Source organism: Perca fluviatilis, chromosome 24 (genome assembly GCF_010015445.1).
Source record: "Perca fluviatilis chromosome 24, GENO_Pfluv_1.0, whole genome shotgun sequence".
Lineage (NCBI taxonomy): Eukaryota > Metazoa > Chordata > Actinopteri > Perciformes > Percidae > Perca > Perca fluviatilis.
In genome coordinates, this window is record NC_053135.1 from 21,677,290 (window position 1) to 21,699,789 (window position 22,500).

At 39.5% G+C, this 22,500-nt stretch overlaps 1 protein-coding gene across 1 annotated transcript in view; it reads right to left on the reverse strand.

Annotated features, from left to right (window-relative positions):
- LOC120554016 (interphotoreceptor matrix proteoglycan 2-like) overlaps positions 1-13,799 on the reverse strand; it is a 39,123-nt gene extending 25,324 nt beyond the window's left edge. The window contains exons 1-8 of the mRNA XM_039792564.1: positions 13,585-13,799; positions 11,578-11,781; positions 7,149-7,315; positions 6,884-6,912; positions 6,384-6,416; positions 6,039-6,085; positions 2,184-3,856; positions 1,784-2,050 (exon numbers count right to left, since the gene is read on the reverse strand). Coding sequence (XP_039648498.1) covers positions 1,784-2,050; positions 2,184-3,856; positions 6,039-6,085; positions 6,384-6,416; positions 6,884-6,912; positions 7,149-7,315; positions 11,578-11,781; positions 13,585-13,663 — 2,499 coding nt within the window. The 5' untranslated portion in view covers positions 13,664-13,799. The remainder of the gene's footprint in view (positions 1-1,783; positions 2,051-2,183; positions 3,857-6,038; positions 6,086-6,383; positions 6,417-6,883; positions 6,913-7,148; positions 7,316-11,577; positions 11,782-13,584) is intronic.
- Positions 13,800-22,500: the final 8,701 nt, after the last annotated feature.

Consider the following 22,500-nt stretch of genomic DNA (forward strand, 5'->3'; position numbering starts at 1 on the left):
CACAGATATATAACACACAGATATATGAGATAGGAACACACAGATATATAACACACAGATATATAACACACAGATATATAACACACAGATATATAACACAGATATATGAGATAGGAACACACAGATATATAAGTTAGGAACACACAGCTATTTGGGTTAGGTTTGCCCAAAAGAAACATGTAAGAATCTTTGGAAAAAGTGACAAAAATGTTGGAAACATCAAACAGATATATAAGTTAGAAACACAGATATATAAGTTAGGAATACACAGATATATAAGTTAGGAATACACAGATATATAAGTAAAGAATACACATATATAAGTTAGGAACACACAGATATATAAGTTAGGAATACACAGATATATAAGTAAAGAATACACATATATAAGTTAGGAACACACAGATATATAAGTTAGGAATACACAGATATATAAGTTAGGAATACACAGATATATAAGTAAAGAATACACATATATAAGTTAGGAATACACAGATATATAAGTAAAGAATACACATATATAAGTTAGGAACACACAGATATATAAGTTAGGAATACACAGATATATAAGTAAAGAAGACACATATATAAGTTAGGAACACACAGATATATAAGTAAGGAATACACAGATATATAAGTTAGGAATACACAGATATATAAGTTAGGAATACACAAACATACATATTTGGGTTAAGCTTGCCCCAAAAAAACAAAAATCTTTGGAAAAAGTGACAAAAATGTTGGAAATAAATGATGAAAAAGCTGGAAACATCAATACAGATAGAAGTAAGATTGGACACACCTTCTCATTCTTAATGTGTTTTTTTTTTATTTTCATGACTATTTACATTGTAGATTCTCACAGGCATCACATGAATGAACATGGCATTATGGAATTACTAACAGGTGTGAAATATCTGAGAAACATGTCTTATATTTTAGATTTTTCAAAGTAGCCACCCTTTGCTTTTTATTAATAAGGGAAAAACTTCCACTAATGAACCCTGACAAAGCACACCTGTGAAGGTAAAACCATTTCAGGTGACTACCTCATGAAGCTCATTGAGAGAACACCAAGGGTTTGCAGAGTTATCAAAAAAAGCAAAGGGTGGCTACTTTGAAGAATCTAAAATATAAGACATGTTTTCAGTTATTTCACACTTTTTTGTTAAGTACATAATTCCATATGTGTTCATTCATAGTTTTGATGCCTTCAGTGAGATTCTACAATGTAAATAGTCATGAAAATAAAGAAACATTGAATGAGAAGGTGTGTCCAAACTTTTGGCCTGTACTGTAGAAGTAAGGAATACACAGATATATAAGTTAGGAATACACAGATATTTGGGTTAGGTTTGCCCAAAAAAAACACGTAACAATCTTTGGAAAAAGTGACGAAAAAGTTGGAAAAAATATCAAAAAAGTTGGAAACATCACAGATATATAAGTTAGGAACACACAGATATTTGGGTCAAGTTTGCCCAAAAAAAAAAAAAAAATCTTTGGAAAAAGTGACAAAAATGTTGGAAATAAATGATGAAAAATTTGGTAACATCACAAAGATATATAAGTAAGGAATACACAGATATATAAGTTAGGAATACACAGATATATAAATTAGAAACCGATATATAAATTAGGAATACAGACATATAAGTCAACAGAATGTCGAAAAGCACTTGTAAAAAAGTGTGACAAAGAAAAGTAAAAAAAAAAGCAGCAAACGTCAAAATTGAACCAAACCGATAACCGGTTATTCTACAACTAATCCATATTTTCTTACCGAGTTCTGGTCGTCCAAGCCAAAGTCGTTGTTTCCCAGCAGGTTGTCATCGGCTTCAAAAGGCGTCTTCGTTAGATCGGGGAAGTTTCCGTTGTTGTACTCCAACACGTACTTGGTCGTGGCGTCCGCGGCCGCGTGTTGCGTGGTCTCTGCGGCGACTTCGACCACCGTTTCTGGGGTGATTTCGGCCACGGACTCAGACGTGACCGTTACGATTTCCTCTGGATCGTCTGGCTTTGTAACATCTGGGGAGAAACCCTCATCTTCCTCTGGGACAGCCAGGAAACTGTCCTCACTTTCTACATTATCGGAAACTCCGATATTTCACTCGCGACTCTCCGTGTCCTCTGGGACGAAAACAACTTCTACGAAGTTCTTGCGTTGGTTCTTCTGTAGTTTCAGTCTCTTCTGCAGCTTCTACAAGTTTGTGTGCTGGTTCTTTGGACGGTTCTGTCTCTTCAGGAGTTTCTTCGACAAGTTCAGCTTCTTGCGTTGGCTCTTCTATGAGTTCTGTCTCTTCAGGAGTTTCTTCTATAAGTTCTGGTTCTTGCGTTGGCTCTCCTATGAGTCCTGTCTCTTCAGGACTTTCTTCTGCAGGTCCTTCTTGTTGCGCAGCCCCTCCTGTAGGGTCTACTACTTCTACAGTTTCTTCTACAAGTTCTGGTTCTTGTGCAGTTTCCGTTGTGTCTGCTCCTTCTTTCTCTACAGGTTCTGAAGGTTCCTCCGGCACTTCTGGACCTTCAGCTGGTTCTCCTGTAGCCTCAACCGTTCCTCCTTTTGTAGTGTCATCAACTGTCTTCACTGGCCCTTCTTCTATCGTAGCTTCATCTGGTTCTTCTGTTGTATCCTCTTGAGTAACGGTTGCCTCCTCTGTTTCCTGGGGTAGTTTTTCGTCTTCTGCCACTGTGACATCTTCTGTTTCAACTGCTAAGTCTTCTTCAGCCTCAATTACATCGGTCTTTGTTGTTATCACCTCAGTGGACTCCATTTCGGTCGTATCATCTTCTACATCTGGTGACATTTCCTCAGTGTCTCCATCCCCGTAGTCTTGTAAGATAACGACGACAGGCTCAGAAGTAACCTCAGACATTAGTGTTGGTTTGTCTTCTGCCCCAACGTCTTCACTAACATCTGATGCTATCTCGTCTGAGGCCTGCGAAGGAGCCTCTGTTGTCATGTCAGAGACAGATTCTTGTTCTGGAGTCACATTTATAAATATTTCTTCTTCTTCTTCTGAATCTGTAATCAGAAATACAGTTGGAGTTGCATCCGTGCTGACTTCGGTTTCATCTTGGCTTTCTACTACAACGGCCTCGGGTTCTTCGAGAATTTCTGCCTCAACTAATTCTGGATCATCTGTTGTGTGTTCCTCAAAAGTCAAGGCTACTTCTGGGGTGATATCTAAAGATTCGTCCGGAATTTCTTCAAGTTCTGCACCCTCAACAACCTTGACACTTGTCTCTGGGGTATGCTCCGTTACGACTGGCTCTGGGGATAATTCCTGCCCCAATTCTCCCAGTGTGGCAGCTTCTGTAGCTGGTTCTGACGGAGGGTCTGTAGGAGCCACAATAGTAGCTTCTGTGAGGAATTCTTCGGCCATGATTTCCGAGGGTGGCTCCTCACCTTGTGGGGTAACTTCTTTAACCACTTCAGAGTCAGGTACATCCAGATCCAGAATGATTTCATCTTCCCCTACAGCCTCTTCTGGGGCAGTTTTCTCTTCCCCAACTTCTTCAACGATCACAACAAAGGGTTTGTGGGTAAAAGAGTCCGAAACCTTTGTGGAAACCTCCACTATATCCTCTAAAAAGTCTTCAACATCGTCTCCTTCAGACTGTAGAGTTTCAGTGATGACCAGAGGTGTTTCGGAAGTTACTCCGCCCCCAGATTTCTGGATGTCTTTGGTGTCTTCTGGCACGGAAACATCCGCAGGCTCAGAAGTCAAATTCCCACGAATCTCAGCCAAAGATGTTGTTTGAACAGACCCTTCGGTTGCCAAGAGCAGAGGCGTCCAAGCAGTGACGTCAAAGCCCGCTGGAAGATCATTTTGATCGGTCGGGATTGCATCTTCCTCTGTAAAATAACAACAGATAATAAAGACAATTAGGAAGACGGAAAGTAAATGCAGAATTATACGGAAATATTAAACATTTCTTGTGCTCTGCATGGAGCTCTGTCGTATCAGCGGTAGTTTGTGGTTCAGTTACCCGAGAATAGGTGACTGTGAGCCGGGTACAGAGCACCGCGAGCTGGCGATCGTTTCGACGGACATTACGGTTAAGTTTAGGTGACAAACAGTGAAAGTCATGTGGCTACGACAGTTTATGCACCAAAACGACTGGTTAGGTTTAGGAGAAAGATCGTGGTTTCGGTTAAAACAACTCCCAGGGAACATGCATTTGAAAAAGCCTATTTTTTTATATATTTTTATTGGGAAATAAATTCAATAGCTTCACTGTTATTGAGCCTAGTGCTTCCAAAATCCCTCCCCACAATCTAGGGCCTCCCTATCAACATAGTACACCTGCTAATCATGGGAAAGCCATCTCAGGCTATTTATAATATATTTTTATTGGGAAATAAATACAATAGCTTCACTGTTATTGAGCGTAGTGCTTCCAAAATCACTCCACATATCTAGGGCCTCCCTATCAACATACCACACCTGCTAATTATTGATAAGTTGGCTCACCCTATTTATAATATGGAAAAGCTGGCTCAGCCTATTTTTAATGATTTTTGATCTGATAAAAAATGCAATAACTTCACTGTTTTTGAGCCCAGTGCTTCTTAAAGTATTCCACACATCTAGGCTGTCCCTATCAACGTACTACACATGCAAGTTTGGCAAAATCTTGAAAGTCTTTTTTCTTCCCCAGGAGGCGAACTCTGCTCCCTGGTTTGAAGGTCCTGTGGTAATGAGTTTTGACCCAAACATCCCCAACGACCTCTTCCCTAGGAGGCCCACAGCGCTCTTATACAGCAGCAGTCAATGTGGTGCAAACAGCAATAAATACGTGGAGCGCTTACAAATTACAGTGCTTAACTTTTCGTAGAATTTCGAATGTATGGTTCATGAGAACAAGCTGCTTATAGTAACGGTTCTTGGTGTTGACGACCCTTATAGACAGACAACGGCTCCACGTTGGCAGCAATACAAACGGCTACAAAACTGAGCGTCTTCACCTGTTCATGGCGGACAGAGTATTTTTACAGTTAGTACTTTTACTGCAGTAATCTAAATACTTCTTCCACACAAGCATGCACGCACTCATGTCAAACTCAAGGCTCAAGGGCCAAATCTGGCCCGTCGCAGGTTTTGATCTGGCCCGCATTTCAATTTAGGTTCACAGTAAATTTAGGAGCACCTAGTTTTTGGTGCTTTTTTCGACATTTTTGACGCATTTTCCGGCACTTTATGCGCTTTTTTTCAATGCTTTAGGTACTTTGTTTTAACGTTTTGGACGCATCACTCAACGTTTTGCCACTTTTTCTGATGTTTGTGTCACGTTTTCAGACAGTTTTGACACTTTGTTTTCGTCCTTTTTCCAACTTTTTTGGCATTTTTTCAATGTATTTGTCGCTGGCTGAGGAACTTTTTTGCGGCGTTATGAGGCTCAAAATGTAAGTGAGAAGACTACAGTATATGAGATGTGCAATAATACAAAATATGCAAAATATTTCAGTTTTTCTCTTAAATAAAAACATGTCAATAAACTCTACATGTCTGGCCCTTGATGAAGTTGAATTTCACACCCCTGCTGTAGGATCTGCATACTTCGTCCTCAACTGGTAATAGTTATAGTTAAAGTTCTTGGTGCGGATGGCCTTTAAGCTACAGATGACAGCTCCTCGTTGGAAGGAATACAAACGGTTACAGAGCGATGATCTCACTAACCCTGATACCTGTCCTGCAGTAACTCCGTCACGTCTACACCTCTGCTAATCTGCTCAGCGGCGCTCCATTGACCAGACTGCTACTGCCTGGAAATAGGCTTACACATCTATTCTGAGAGCAAAGCGTGTGACGGGAATCAGCCTCCCGAACATGTGCTCTGGTGGGCCGACACTGACAGCAAACCTTCAAACCTGACCAACTTTTAGCTTTCTATCATCCTGCAGAAAGAAAGCTTTCTGTTTAAGAGTAAGATGCGTGTATAGAGCCAGACTCCATGTAAATAATCAGGACTTTTAGCGTGTAATATCATGTAATGAAAGGTTTGTAAGTGCGTTAATCTGACAGGTGAGAGTTTACCTGGCCGAGTCACCTCTTCTGCCGTCTGGACGGGCATCGAGTCAGAGCTGTGGGACAGACAGACACAGAGAGCCGTTTAGAAAACACACAGACAGAAAATAGTCAGGAAAATATATCAGGAAAAAAGTTATCAAAAAAGTTTTGAAGAAGTCTAAATATTTAAAAATGATGTATATGTAGTGTGTCTGTGATGTTTGCATACACACACATGTATATTTATATATTTGCATATACATTTACTGTATATAGGGTTTGTGTACAGTATGTGTGTGATGCATGTATACAGCATATATATACTGTATGTATTTATAAATACATAAAGTATATTATGTGTTTTAGGTTTACCTGCATGGTGGAGGGTCTGAGGTAACAGGAACACTGCAGAATAATGAAACAAAACACAAACACTTTCATATTCTATACTTTATTATATATTATATGTACCTTTCATTTCTAACGGCAGAGTTTTCTATCGCGTCTCACAGTTTGTGAGTCATATTCTTATTAAAATACTTAAGACTGTCGTCTGCAAACAGTCTGAGCATATTTATCTGATGAATCAACAGTACACTCAACTCACCAATCATTCAGGCTTTAATTAACAAGAATGAGCAGCAGACAAATGAGTGAAAATATTCCTTTATTTAAAAATATATATTTTAACTTTTTTCTTGAACTCTTTGGAATTTACCCCGACTTTTTTTACAACTTTTTTCCTTAAATATTACGACTTTTTTTTTAGTAGAAACCAACAGCACCACACAAACAACACACAAAAGCACATGCACAAACAACACAAAGCCCTAAAGCTGGAGACTTTGTAAGAAAGCGAGATGTAAACTGACCTGTTGACTGAAGCTGCCATGGCGACTCTCTGAAACATAGAAACACATCGTCAGCAAAGAAAAGTACCAAAATCCAACTTATACACACATAGATATACATATACAACTCATACAAACATAAGTACATACATATACTCATACATATGTATTCTTTTCCTGAAATATTACAACTTTTTTTCTGGAATATTACAACTTTTTCCCATCTGTCTGTTCTGTACATTGTGTCCTGTTGGTTGTAACCCTAACTGGGCAATAAACTACTCACGCTGCGGATGAGGCTAATGTGCTCCTCTGATTGGCTGAATTTTTTTCCGATTTCAATGACGCTGACCGAGCCGTCCATGCAGCGGCTGACCCAGGTGTGGAACTCGTCCCGCTCCGGCAGACGGTCCCAGAAGATCTTAAAGGCTTCCCAAACGGTCTCCTGACACACTGCAACACAGACACACACTATAACTCACACTGCAACACAGACACACACTGTAAACTCACACTGCAACACAGACACACACTGTAACTCACACTGCCACACAGACACACACTGTAAACTCACACTGCCACACAGACACACACTGTAAACTCACACTGCCACACAGACACACACTGTAAACTCACACTGCAACACAGACACACACTGTAAACTCACACTGCAACACAGACACACACTGTAAACTCACACTGCAACACAGACACACACTGTAAACTCACACTGCAACATAGACACACTACAAACTCACACTGCAACACAGACACACACTGTAAACTCACACTGCAACATAGACACACTGTAAACTCACACTGCAACACAGACACACACTGTAAACTCACACTGCAACATAGACACACACTGCAACACAGACACACACTGTAAACTCACACTGCAACACAGACACACACTATAAACTCACACTGCAACACAGACACACACTGTAACTCACACTGCAACATAGACACACACTGCGACACAGACACACACTGTAACTCACACTGCAACACAGACACACACTGTAAACTCACACTGCAACACAGACACACACTGTAAACTCACACTGCAACACAGACACACACTGAAAACTCACACTGCAACACAGATACACACTGTAAACTCACACTGCAACATAGACACACTACAAACTCACACTGCAACACAGACACACACTGTAACTCACACTGCAACATAGACACACTGTAAACTCACACTGCAACACAGACACACACTGTAAACTCACACTGCAACATAGACACACACTGCAACACAGACACACACTGTAAACTCACACTGCAACACAGACACACACTATAAACTCACACTGCAACACAGACACACACTGTAACTCACACTGCAATACACACACTGACACAGACACACACTGTAACTCACACTGCAACTCAGACACACACTGTAAACTCACACTGCAACACAGACACACGCACACAACACACTTGTAAACTCACACTGCAACATAGACACACACTGCAACACAGCACACACTACAAACTCACACTACTGCGACACACACTGTAAACTCACACTGCAACACAGACACACACTGTAAACTCACACTGCAACACAGACACACACTGTAAACTCACACTGCAACATAGACACACACTGCAACACAGACACACACTACAAACTCACACTACTACACAAACACACACTGTAACTCACACTGCAACACAGACACACACTGTAAACTCACGCTGCAACACAGACACACACTGTAACTCACACTGCAACTCAGACACACACTCTAAACTCACACTGCAACACAGACACACTGTAAACTCACACTGCAACACAGACACACACTACAAACTCACACTGCAACACAGACACACACTGTAAACTCACACTGCAACATAGACACACACTGCAACACAGACACACACTACAAACTCACACTGCAACATAGACACACACTGCAACACAGACACACACTGTAAACTCACACTGCAACACAGACACACACTGTAAACTCACACTGCAACACAGACACACACTGTAAACTCACACTGCAACACAGACACACACTACAAACTCACACTGCAACACAGACACACTGTAAACTCACACTGCAACACAGACACACACTATAACTCACACTGCAACACAGACACACACTGCAACACAGACACACTCTAAACTCACACTGCAACACAAACACACTGTAAACTCACACTGCAACACAGACACACACTGCAACACAGACACACACTACAAACTCACACTGCAACACAGACACACACTGTAAACTCACACTGCAACACAGACACACACTACAAACTCACACTGCAACACAGACATGTAAATAATACACAGACACACACTGTAACTAACTGCAACACAGACACACACTATAACTCACACTGCAACACAGACACACACTGTAACTCACACACTGCAACACAGACACACACTGTAAACTCACACTGCAACACAGACACACACTGCAACACAGATACACACTGCAACACAGATACACACTGTAAACTCACAATGCAACACAGACACACACTGCAACACAGATACACACTGCAACACAGGTACACACTGTAAACTCACACTGCAACACAGACACACACTGTAAACTCACACTGCAACACAGACACACACTGTAAACTCACACTGCAACACAGACACACACTGCAACACAGACACACACTGCAACACAGACACACACTGTAAACTCACAATGCAACACAGATACACACTGCAACACAGATACACACTGCAACACAGATACACACTGTAAACTCACACTGCAACACAGACACACACTGCAACACAGATACACACTGCAACACAGACACACACTGTAAACTCACACTACAACACAGACACACACTGTAAACTCACACTACAACACAGACACACACTGTAACTCACACTACACAGAGACACACTGTAAACACACACTACACAGAGACACACTGTAAACTAAAGTCAGAATCCTGGAATAAAACATCTACGTGCTGAGAAACAGAGGGGCAGTTTGGTCCATTTCAACCCAACCAAAACAATGTTGGAAAAGCATCAAAAACTTTGCAAAAATGTCCCAAAAAAGCGCTGGAAATCATCAACAAAGTTTCAGAAGAATGTTGGAAAATGCGCAATTTGTTTTGAAAAAATTGAAATAATAATTATCACATAAACCATCAAAAACAATGAGTCAAAATATTAGAAAATAGTGTCTGACTGGTTCCATAAAGGGCCAAAAGCTTCGGAAAATCTGAGTCCACGATACGACAAGAAGCACAACAGGAAGATGCTTCTCTGAGCTTATTTCTAGATTTGAGACAACAAACTGACGCAGTGAACGTCAGACTACATGACTCCTGTTTCCTCTCCTCCTGTCGTTTCCTTTTCCTTTTATTTTTACTACTTTCCTTTCCTTCTTCCTCCTTTTGTTTCATTTCCTACCTTCTTTATCTTCTTTCTACCTTTAAAATTGAGACTCATACAGATAAATACTGAAAAAAAGTGACAAAAACACATAAAGAGTGAAAAAAGTCAAAATAAAGCTTCAAAAACGTTAAAAATAGTGGCTGATAGGTCCAAAAAGGACTAAAAATGTCCATGAGTCCATGAGACGACAATAAGCACAACAGGATGTTCAACGTTCAGAAGTTTTTAGAGTGCGCCCTGGCTCTGCATGACCTTTGACCTCGCCGTGACCGGCTGCCTTTAATGACAGTCGACTTGTTTAGAGTTTAAGCTCCTACATGAGTCTGGATAAGAGCTTCAGTAAAAACAAGTATTAAAGAGGAACTTTGGGGTTTTTTCAACCTGGATCCTATTTTATCATGTTTTTGTGTCTAAGTGACTGATGGGAGTCAGTGTGCTGTTTTCACCATCACCAAACCCACCAGACTCCATGTAAATAATCAGGACTTTTATCATCATAAAACACACTTCACTGAAAGTGGACAGAAACTAAATAAAACTACCAAAAGCCTTCTTGGTTCATCTTTCCACTGTTCCAACAATCACCACTCTGGTTTGGTTGAAATAAACCCTTAATTCACCCATTTACATGTGGAGATATGCTGGCTCTATACACGCTAAAAGTCCTGATTATTTACATGGAGTCTGGTGGAGATATGCTGGCTCTATACACGCTAAAAGTCCTGATTATTTACATGGAGTCTGGTGGAGATATGCTGGCTCTATACACGCTAAAAGTCCTGATTATTTACATGGAGTCTGGTGGAGATATGCTGGCTCTATACACGCTAAAAGTCCTGATTATTTACATGGAGTCTGGTGGAATATGCTGGTCTATACCGCTAAAGTACTATTAACATGGAGTCTGGTGGGTTTGGTGATGGTGATTTTGGGGCTGTTTCATGTTAAACTAAAAGGATCTTACTCTTTAACTAAAAGGTCTCTCTCTGTAGGGATCCATCACATAATGTTGTCAGAATAATAATCTGAGTCTGTCAGCAGCAACAACAGAACTTTTCGTGGACTCTAACTGCTGCTGAACATTAGTCCTGTAGGGTTACAGTACAGCCCGGTTCTGGTTTAATACTGGACCAGTTTCAGAGATTGTTGTTCACATCAGACACTCAGACACATAACCATGGAGACAGAGAGTCCAGGTTGAAAAAAGCTGTTAACGTTACCCTTTAAAAGGACCAAACGTGAGGAGTTTCTGCACATCTGAAATCCTCTGAACGTGCCGACGTACCTCTGAGGTGAAAGTAGTTGAGGTGGTTGGCGACGGCCTGGTCGAATGTCTCCTGAGAGCAAAGTTTGACTCCGCTGGGAAACAAGATATTCCTTTTTCTCCGAGTTACAGCGGCGTGTCGTCTGTATAGAAGCTGATCCGAGTCCGCTGGAGCGCCCAAATATCCACCACGTTGCTCCGAGTCCGTCCGGTCAGGAGTCGCATCTGCTGGAAATACTTGTGTACTTTTACTGCTGATATTTTACACGAAGCTCAGAATTACTTGTGTGCTTTTAAGGATATATATATCGGCGCTGTCGGGCAGAAAACTTGTCCAAAACTTGTACTCTTTTTCTTCAAGAATTGTGACAAAAAAAGACTGATTTGTTAACATATTATTGAGCGATTTAGCTCAGATGGAGTCAGACGAAATCACAGACAAAATAACAAAAAAAGATGAAATAGGTTTCGGTACATTTTCTGCCCCAGACAGCGCCGACTTATACATGAATGTTTTGGTAGTTTTACTTTAGTCAAGGGATCAGAATACTTGTAGTATATCTGTTGGTAGTTTTACTTTAGTCAAGGGATCAGAATACTTAGTATATCTGTTGGTAGTTTACTTAGTCAGGGACAGAATACTTGTAGTATATCTGTTGGTAGTTTGACTTTAGTCAAGTTAGAATACTTGTAGTACATCTGTTGGTAGTTTTACTTTAGTCAGGGATCAGAATACTTGTAGTACACTGTTGGTAGTTTGACTTTAGTCAGGGACAGAATACTTGTATATATCTGTTGGTAGTTTTACTTTAGTCAAGGGATCAGAATACTTGTAGTATATCTGTTGGTAGTTTTACTTTAGTCAAGGGATCAGAATACTTGTAGTATATCTGTTGGTAGTTTGACTTTAGTCAGGGATCAGAATACTTGTAGTATATCTGTTGGTAGTTTTACTTTAGTCAGGGATCAGAATACTTGTAGTATATCCGTTGGTAGTTTTACTTTAGTCAAGGGATCAGAATACTTGTAGTATATCTGTTGTGCAAAAACATCTAAAAGCGCCAAAAAAATTCAAACACGAAAACTTCGAAAGGTCCTTCAAAAAAGTGGATTCAGGTTTTCTGCCCGACAGAGCCGCTACATAAAGCATGACTTATACATATAGTATATATATAAATATATACTGTAGTTGTATAATCTGAACATCTGTATGTAGAGCTGGGCAATATATGGATATTGTGATATGAGACTAGATATCGTCTTAGATTTTGGATATCGTGATATGACATAAGTGTCTTTTCCTGGTTGTAAAGGCTGCATTACAGTAAAGTGATGTCATGTTCTGAACTCACCAGACTGTTCTATAGCTCTTCTATTATTCACCTTTACCCACTTAGTCATTATATCCACATTACTGATGATTATTCATCTAAAATCTAAGTCTGAAGATATTTTCTTACAGCACCAATTGTCAACCCTAGAAAAATCGCCGCAATATTGATATCGAGGTATTTGGTCAAGAATATCATGATATCTGATTTTCTCCATATCGCCCAGCCCTACCTGTATGATATATCTGTCTCTCTCTATATATATACTGTATATACAGTACAGGCCAAAAGTTTGGGCACACCTTCTCATTCAATGTGTTTCTTTATTTCTCACTGAAGGCATCAAAACTTTCTCAAGTATCCGTGCTATTTTTCCTTCATTATTCAACCAGCACATTCACATTATTTCGTTAAGTATACATGTATTCCATTATTTATACTTTCATTTGATACTCTCATTTATATCATACATAAATAATAGTCATAAAAATAAAAAAAAAGCATTGAATGAGAAGGTGTGTCCAAAGGCCTGTATATGGTATGTATGTATGTATTTGTATATATGTATGTATATATATATATATATATATATATATATATATATATATATATATATATATATATATATATATATATATATATATATATATATTCTGGCCTGTATTGTGTATATATGATGTGATGTGTGTGTTTGTACCTGTCTCTATGTAGATGTATCCTGACAGCAGCAGCACGGCGAGCGTCCACAGCACCAACCTCCCAAACTTTCCCGCCATTTCTCCCAAAGATCTGAGCGTCCGTCCAGCCGGACTCTTCTTCTTCTGACTCCGGCGTTCCTCAGCACATCAGCTGTTCCCCTCGCCGCCACCACCGTCCACGCATCAAACAGGAAGCTGGCTCAGGACGTCCCGGCAACGCTCTCTCTCTCTCTCTCTCTCTCTCCCTCCCTCCCTCCCTCCCTCCCTCCCTCCCTCCCCAGCAGATGGACGGAGAGACGTTTTAATCCCATTAGTTAATCTGCTGGAGTGGATGAGTGTCAGAGAGTCAGAGCCGTGGCGGCGGCGAGCGGCCGGAGCTGCAACAGGTCACCGTTGGTTAACGCAGATCACACACACACGCGGGCTCGTTAGGGCGCCGCTCGGGGGGCGTTACACAAAGACAACGGCTACAGGGGCAAAGGGTTTCTGCCACCAAGTATGGCGCTTTGTTCCCAGAGTTTTAGGCGCTTTTTTATCGACGTTTTTGACGCTTTTTTACCAAAATTTTTGAACTTTTTTACCAACGTTTTTGACGCTTTTTTACCAACATTTTTGAACTTTTTTACCAACGTTTTTGAACTTTTTTACCAATGTTTTTGGCGCTTTTTTACCAAAGTTTTTGAACTTTTTTACCAATGTTTTTGGCGCTTTTTTACCAACATTTTTGGCGCTTTTTTACCAAAGTTTTTGAACTTTCTTAACGTTTTTGGCACTTTTTAACCAACACTTTACCAACGTTTTTGACGCTTTTTTACTAAAGTTTTCCAATGTTTTTGGCGCTTATTTGGCGCCATTTTCCAATGTATTTGGCGCTTTATTTTCAACGTTTTTGGTGCTTTATTGCAAACGTTTTTGGTGCCATTTTTCAATGTTTTTGGTGCTTTTTTTACATTTATGGCACATTTTTTCAGATGGTTTTTGGCGCTTTTATTGCAACATTGTTGGCGTTTCTTTGAAGTTCTTGTACTATATCTGCTTACGGCTACATTATGGTCTGCTTCGCACCAATACTGACATGTTTACGTGTTTGGGTGTATTTTGGGGGTGGGGGGGGCCTCAGACAGAAATCCTTCCACCAGACGTGTGTGAGTCAGACCTGGAAGGTGTTTGTACAGGTAGATTCCCGTTAAAGCATCGCAGCGGCAGCCAGGTGGTCGTCACGGCGACTGATCTCAGATTACCTGAACACACCGCGGCTCACGCTAAGCTTTCTACGATGTCAAAGGTCACGCTGGGAGCTTTCCCCCGCGGCGCTTCACTCCACACGTTTCATCGAAACTATAGTCCCAGCGCCAGAGTTTAAACTAAATATAACTACATATAACTCAACTTTAACACGCTTACCACTCATGTTGTAAATATGTTTCAGTGGGTTAGGTTTTGTTTTGTCAACTTTTGATTATTCAGTTAACAGCTGAGTATGTTTACATGTCTTCACTGGGATCAGAGCTGCAACGAAAAATAATCTCCAAATATTTAGAATATCGGTTTATGGTAAAGTAATTTTTCATGCAAAATGTTAGACAGACACACACATGGAGACACACACAGAGATACACACACACACACACACACACACACACACACACACACGGACACACACACACACACACACACACACACACACACACACGGACACACACAGAGATACACACACACACACATGGAGACACACACAGAGATACACACACACACACACACACACACACACACACACACACACACACAGAGATACACACACACACACACACACACGGAGACGCACACACAGAGACACACACACACACAGACAAACACACACACACGCACACAGACACACACACACACGCACACAGACACACACACACGCACACAGACACACACACACTCGCTCACACACTAATAGTAATCCAATAGGATACGTTGGAAGAATCATTTTGAGTGAAAAGCAAGAGGAAATCCCTGATTCCAGTTTCTTAAATGTTAAAACATTCTTAAATATTTCCTAGTTTCTTTATTCAAAGAAGATGAACTTTATTGACAGTAACACCGGGGGACACAGCAACGAGGAGAAGGGACTGAGTGATGAATAAAAACCCTTCATGGTAATAAAACCTACCGAATAACCTGATGAGTGGGCGGTGTGTGTAGAAGCTGCTGGGAGTCAACGGTAGAAGTTCAGGTCAGTTAGTGGCAGCACCACGATTAGAAGTGCTTTCATACCAAAGATTTTGGTGCTTTTTTTACAAACTTTTTGGGGGCTTTTTTACCAACGTTTTGGCGCCATTTTCCAATGTTTTTGGCATTTATTTTACCAACGTTTTTGGCGCTTATTTCCGATGTTTTTGGAACTATTTTACCAACATTTATGGCGCTTTTTTACCAACGTATTGGGCGCCATTTTCCAATGTTTTTGGTGCTTATTTACCAAAGTTTTTGGTGCTTTTTTCCGACGTTTTTGGCACTATTTTACCAACGTTTTGGGCGCTTTTAACGATTGTTTTGGTGCTTTTTCCAATGTTTTTGGTGCTTATTTACCAAAGTTTTTGGTGCTTTTTACCAACCATTTTTGGCGTTTTACCAACTTTTGCGGCTTTTTCCAATGTTTTTGGCGCTTATTTTTGATGTTTTTGGCGCTTTCTTTAACCAATGTTTTTGGCACCATTTTCCAATGTTTTTGGCGCCGTTTTACGATTGTTTTTGGTGCTTTTTTTAATCAACATATTTGGCGTTTTTTCCCAAAGTTTTTGGCGCTATTTTCAACATTTTTGGCGCTTTTTTGGCGCCATTTTCCAACGTTTTTGGCGTTATTTTACCAATGTTTTCGGCACTTTTTAAAAAACTATTTTGGCGGTATTTTCCAACATTAGATCCTAAAGTAAACAGTAGAAGTTAGGGGGAGTTAGCGGACCATGATGAGATCTGAAGAGGAGCAGTAATCGTCCTCAGCCTGACTCTGACCCCCCGCTGGGTCACCGACAACAATAGCAGACATCTTTTATAGGATGACAGGATTAATGGAGGACACACACACACACACACTGAGATATACACACACACAGACACGCACAGAGACACACAGACACACACACTGAGATACACACACACAGACACACACAGAGACACACAGACACACACACTGAGATACACACACACACACACAGATATACACACACACAGACACACACACACTGAGACACGCACACACTGAGACACACACACATTAGCACACACACTGAGACCAGACACACACACACACACACTGAATATACACACACACCGGATATACACACAACTGAGACACACACACACAATGAGATAACTACACACACACGAGACACCACACACACACGAGATACACAGATAACACACAGATACAAGGCCACACACACACACACACACGACACACACACACACACACACACACACACACACACACACACACACACACACACTGTTCTCTCTCTCCATACTCCTCATTACTTTGGAAACCCTGATTTATGTTGTCATTCCAGTCAATCTGTACATAACTTTCCATCATGTATGTTCTGTACATATACACTTTACCAGTATGTTCTGTACAACTTTCCATCAGTATGTCTATACCCGCTTCCACATGTATTTCATGTATATACTACTTTCCATCAGTAGTTCACAACACAACACTATATCTATCTCACCACATGTTCGTACACGCCAATATCTGTAAAACCTTATATTATCTCCAGTATCTGTACACTTCATTGTGTGTGTCTGTAAACAGTATATATATTCTTATGTAGTTCTGTAGCTCATCAGTAGTTCGTATAGTTTCCAGTCAGTTGTTGTGTCTGCCAGTGTTCTGTGCTGTGTTCCTGTGTGGTCATGTGTCTGTGTGGTCATGTGTTCTGTGGTCATGTGTGTTCTGTGTCTGTGTGTGATTCTGTGACCAGTCATGTGCTCAGTTCTCCAGTCATGTGTGTTCTGTGTGTCATGTGTTCTGTGTCTCCATGTGTCTCATGTGTTCTGGGGATTGATCCTGTGTTCGCTCACCTGCTGTTTGTCTCATGTTTGGTCTGCTTCAGCCACTGTCTGTGGGCTGATTCAACAAGGGTCTCCTGGGTCCTGGGTCCACACACACACACACACACACACACACACACACACACACACACACACACACACACACCGTGTTCCACACACACAGGCAGTTCCACTGGGGCCATTCACACACACACAGGCAATTTCCACACACACACACAGACAGACACACACACACACACATGGGCCACTGGGGCCACACACACAGGTCTGGTTTCCACACACACACACACACACAGGATACACACAGGGGTTTCCTGGGTTTCACTCCGTTGTGCCTGGGTTTCTACACTGGGTCTGGGGTCCACACACACACTGGGTCCACACACACACACACTCAGTGTTGTTTCTGTGTGTGTCTCGTGTTGGTCGGGTCCTGTGTGTGGGGTCAGTGGGTTATCATGTGGATTGTCTGTCCATTTCCGGATCATTTTCCTTGGGGCTCCTTCCTGTCCCTGGGGTGTGTGTGTGTGTGTGTGTGTGTGTGTCTGTGTGTCTCTGTGTGTGTGTGTGTGTGTGTGTGTGTGTGTGTGTGTGTGTGTTGTGTGTGTCTATGTGTGTGTGTGTGTGTGTGTGTGTGTGTGTGTGTGTGTGTGTGTGTGTGTGTGTGTGTGTGTGTGTGTGTGTGTGTGTGGCTGTGTGTGTGTGTGTGTGTGTGTGTGTGTGTGTGTGTGTGTGTGTGTGTGTGTGTGTGTGTGCCTCCATGTGTGTGTGTGTGTGGTGTGTGTGGGAGGCTGTGGTGGTCTGTGTGGTGTGATGTGGCTGGTGTGTGTGTGATGACACCTGGGCTTTGTGTGTGTGTGTCTGTTGATCGACGATGATGATGATATTCGATGATGATCGATATATCTGTCGATGATGATGATTGATGTAATGATGAATGATGATGATGCCCTGGAAAAGGGCTGTTATTGGTGTTGTCTTGTGGTTGATGATGATGATGATACCTGGAGAACTGTTATTGATGATGCGGGTTGATGATGATTGTTGATGATGATGATGATGATGATGATGATGATGATGATGTTGATGATGATGATGTGTGTTATTGTTGCCTGGAGGCTGATGATGGCGTGCGCCAGAAGCGGGTGGGATCCGCAGTGTTGCTGTTGACCGCGCTGGGACTTTACACCTGCGGCTCTTCATGGGTCTGATGTGTGGCGGAGTGTGGGGTCCCCATCGGACCGTATCCACCTGCAACGAATTAACTAAATTAATAAAATCAAGGTCCAAGGTCGGGATCAGGGTCCGGCTTTGATTACCCTGAAGTGGGAGATTAAACGGCTAAAGCGACCGTTATTATGGACTGGGACTCAACTTCCCAATTGCGACTGGAATGGGGAGTCCTGGGGATGGACATGTTTTGTTTATTGACATGTTTGTTTATTTTGACATGTTTGCTTTATTGACATGTTTCTTTGTGTTGACATGTTTTGCTTTATTGAATGTTTTGTTTATTAAACATGTTTGGTTTATTGACATGTTTGGTTTATTATTGACATGTTTAGTTTATTGACATGTTTAGTTTACTGACATGTTTAGTTTATTATTGACATGTTTCTTTACTGACATGTTTGGTTTACTGACATGTTTAGTTTATTGACATGTTTAGTTTATTGACATGTTTGTTTGCTGACATGTTTGATGGTATGTTTAGTTTATTGACATGTTTAGTTTACTGACATGTTTGGTTTATTGACATGTTTAGTTTATTGACATGTTTAGTTTATTGACATGTTTACTTTATTGACAGTTTATTACTGACATGTTTAGTTTATTGATATGTTTACTGACATGTTTGTTTTATTGACATGTTTAGTTTATTGACATGTTTATTTATATTTATTTGTTACATTTTTATTAGAATGTTTTAGTTTATTGACATGTTTTAGTTTATTGACATGTTTAGTTTATTGACATGTTTGGTTTATTGACATGTTTGTTTATTGATATGTTTTGCTTTACTGACATGTTTACTTTACTGACATGTTTGGTTTATTTATTGACATGTTTGCTTTACTGACATGTTTGTTTATTGACATGTTTATTTACTCATGTTTGTTTTACTGGGTTTTAGCTCTGACATGTTTGTTTACTGACATGTTTTTATTGACATGTTTGTTTATTGAATGTTTGTTTATTGAATTTTATTGAAGTTTTTTATTGAATGTTTGTTTATTGACATGTTTAGTTTACTGACATGTTTAGTTTATGATGACATGTTAGTTTATTGAATGTTTTGGTTTATTGACATGTTTAGTTTACTGACATGTTTAGTTTACTGACATGTTTAGTTTATTGACATGTTTAGTTTATTGACATGTTTGGTTTACTGACATGTTTAGTTTATTGACATGTTTAGTTTATTGAAGTTTAGTTTATTGACATGTTTTAGTTTACTGACATGTTTAGTTTATTGACATTTTTTTATTGACATGTTTAGTTTATTGACATGTTTATTATTTTATTTATACATGTTTAGTTTATTGACATGTTTGTTTACTGACATGTTTTTACATGTTTAGTTTATTGACATGTTTACTTTATTGACATGTTTAGTTTACTGACATGTTTAGTTTATTGACATGTTTGGTTTATTGACATGTTTAGTTTATTGACATGTTTAGTTTACTGACATGTTTAGTTTACTGACATGTTTAGTTTATTGACATGTTTAGTTTATTGACATGTTTACTTTATTGACATGTTTGGTTTATTGACATGTATGGTTTATTGACATGTTTAGTTTACTGACATGTTTGGTTTATTGACATGTTTAGTTTATTGACATGTTTAGTTTACTGACATGTTTAGTTTACTGACATGTTGGTTTATTGACATGTTTAGTTTACTGACATGTTTGGTTTACTGACATGTTTAGTTTATTGACATGTTTACTTTACTGACATGTTTTATTTATTGACATGTTTTAGTTTTATTGACATGTTTACTTTATTGACATGTTTATTTACTGACATGTTTACTTTACTGACATGTTTAGTTTACTGACATGTTTAGTTTACTGACATGTTTGGTTATTGACATGTTTTAGTTTATTGACATGTTTAGTTTACTGACATGTTTAGTTATTGACATGTTTAGTTTATTGACATGTTTAGTTTACTGACATGTTTATTTACTGACATGTTTAGTTTATTGACATGTTTAGTTTATTGACATGTTTATTTACTGACATGTTTAGTTTACTGACATGTTTAGTTTACTGACATGTTTACTTTACTGACATGTTTACTATTATTGACATGTTTAGTTTGACATGTTTAGTTTATTGACATGTTTACTTTATTGACATGTTTAGTTACATGGTTTACTGACATGTTTAGTTTATTGACATGTTTAGTTTATTGACATGTTTAGTTTATTGACATGTTTAGTTTATTGACATGTTTAGTTTATTGACATGTTTAGTTTATTGACATGTTTAGTTTACTGACATGTTTAGTTTATTGACATGTTTAGTTTATTGACATGTTTAGTTTATTGACATGTTTAGTTTACTGACATGTTTAGTTTACTGACATGTTTAGTTTATTGACATGTTTAGTTTATTGACATGTTTAGTTTATTGACATGTTTAGTTTATTGACATGTTTAGTTTACTGACATGTTTGTTTTATTGACATTTACTTTATTGACATGTTTACTTTATTGACATGTTTGTTTACTGGTATTGCTTATGTTTAGTTTACAATGAGTTAGCATGTTTAGTTTACTGACATGTTTAGTTTATTGACATGTTTAGTTTATTGACATGTTTAGTTTACTGACATGTTTACTTTATTGACATGTTTAGTTTATTGACATGTTTAGTTTATTGACATGTTTAGTTTACTGACATGTTTAGTTTACTGACATGTTTAGTTTATTGACATGTTTAGTTTACTGACATGTTTACTTTACTGACATGTTTAGTTTATTGACATGTTTAGTTTATTGACATGTTTAGTTTACTGACATGTTTAGTTTATTGACATGTTTAGTTTATTGACATGTTTAGTTTACTGACATGTTTAGTTTACTGACATGTTTAGTTTATTGACATGTTTAGTTTATTGACATGTTTAGTTTATTGACATGTTTAGTTTACTGACATGTTTAGTTTATTGACATGTTTAGTTTATTGACATGTTTAGTTTACTGAGAGGCTTTTATTTAAGAGAAAAAGGTCAAAGATCTTTGACTGTATTATTGTATGGGTCATGTGGTCTTCTCACTCAGTCTGGTCGACATAAAGTCCTGAAGAACTCACGAGAAGTTCCTCAGCCATCAAGAGGTGTGCGCTGCATGTGCGTAATGGGTGTGTCGGTATTGATGATTATTAATGCTTATTATTAGGGTGTGGGTATTATTAGTGTGGGTATTGATAGGTATGGGTATTATTAGCGTGTATGGGTATTATTATGTGTGTAGGTGTTCTGTGATGCGTGTATTAGGTATTAGCGTGTGGGTATTATTAATGTAGCTGGCGTGTGGTAATGGCGTTAATGGGTGGTGTGCGTTATTAGTCCAATGCGTAGTGGGTTGCCGTGGGTAATGGGTATTATGTAGTTGCGTGCATGCGTATTAGTCTGTCAGTGGTAGTGGCGTCTGTGGCGTATTAGATGCCAGTGGCGTTAGGTCTTAATGCGTGTCGATCTGTGCGTTAATAGATCGTGGGTATGGATCGTATGGCGTTAATGCGTGTGCTGTGGTCTGTTATTAATCTGATCGTGTGGCGTCTGTGCGTGGTATGGGTCTGTGACGTGTGCGTCTGTAATGCGTGTATGGTAGATCAC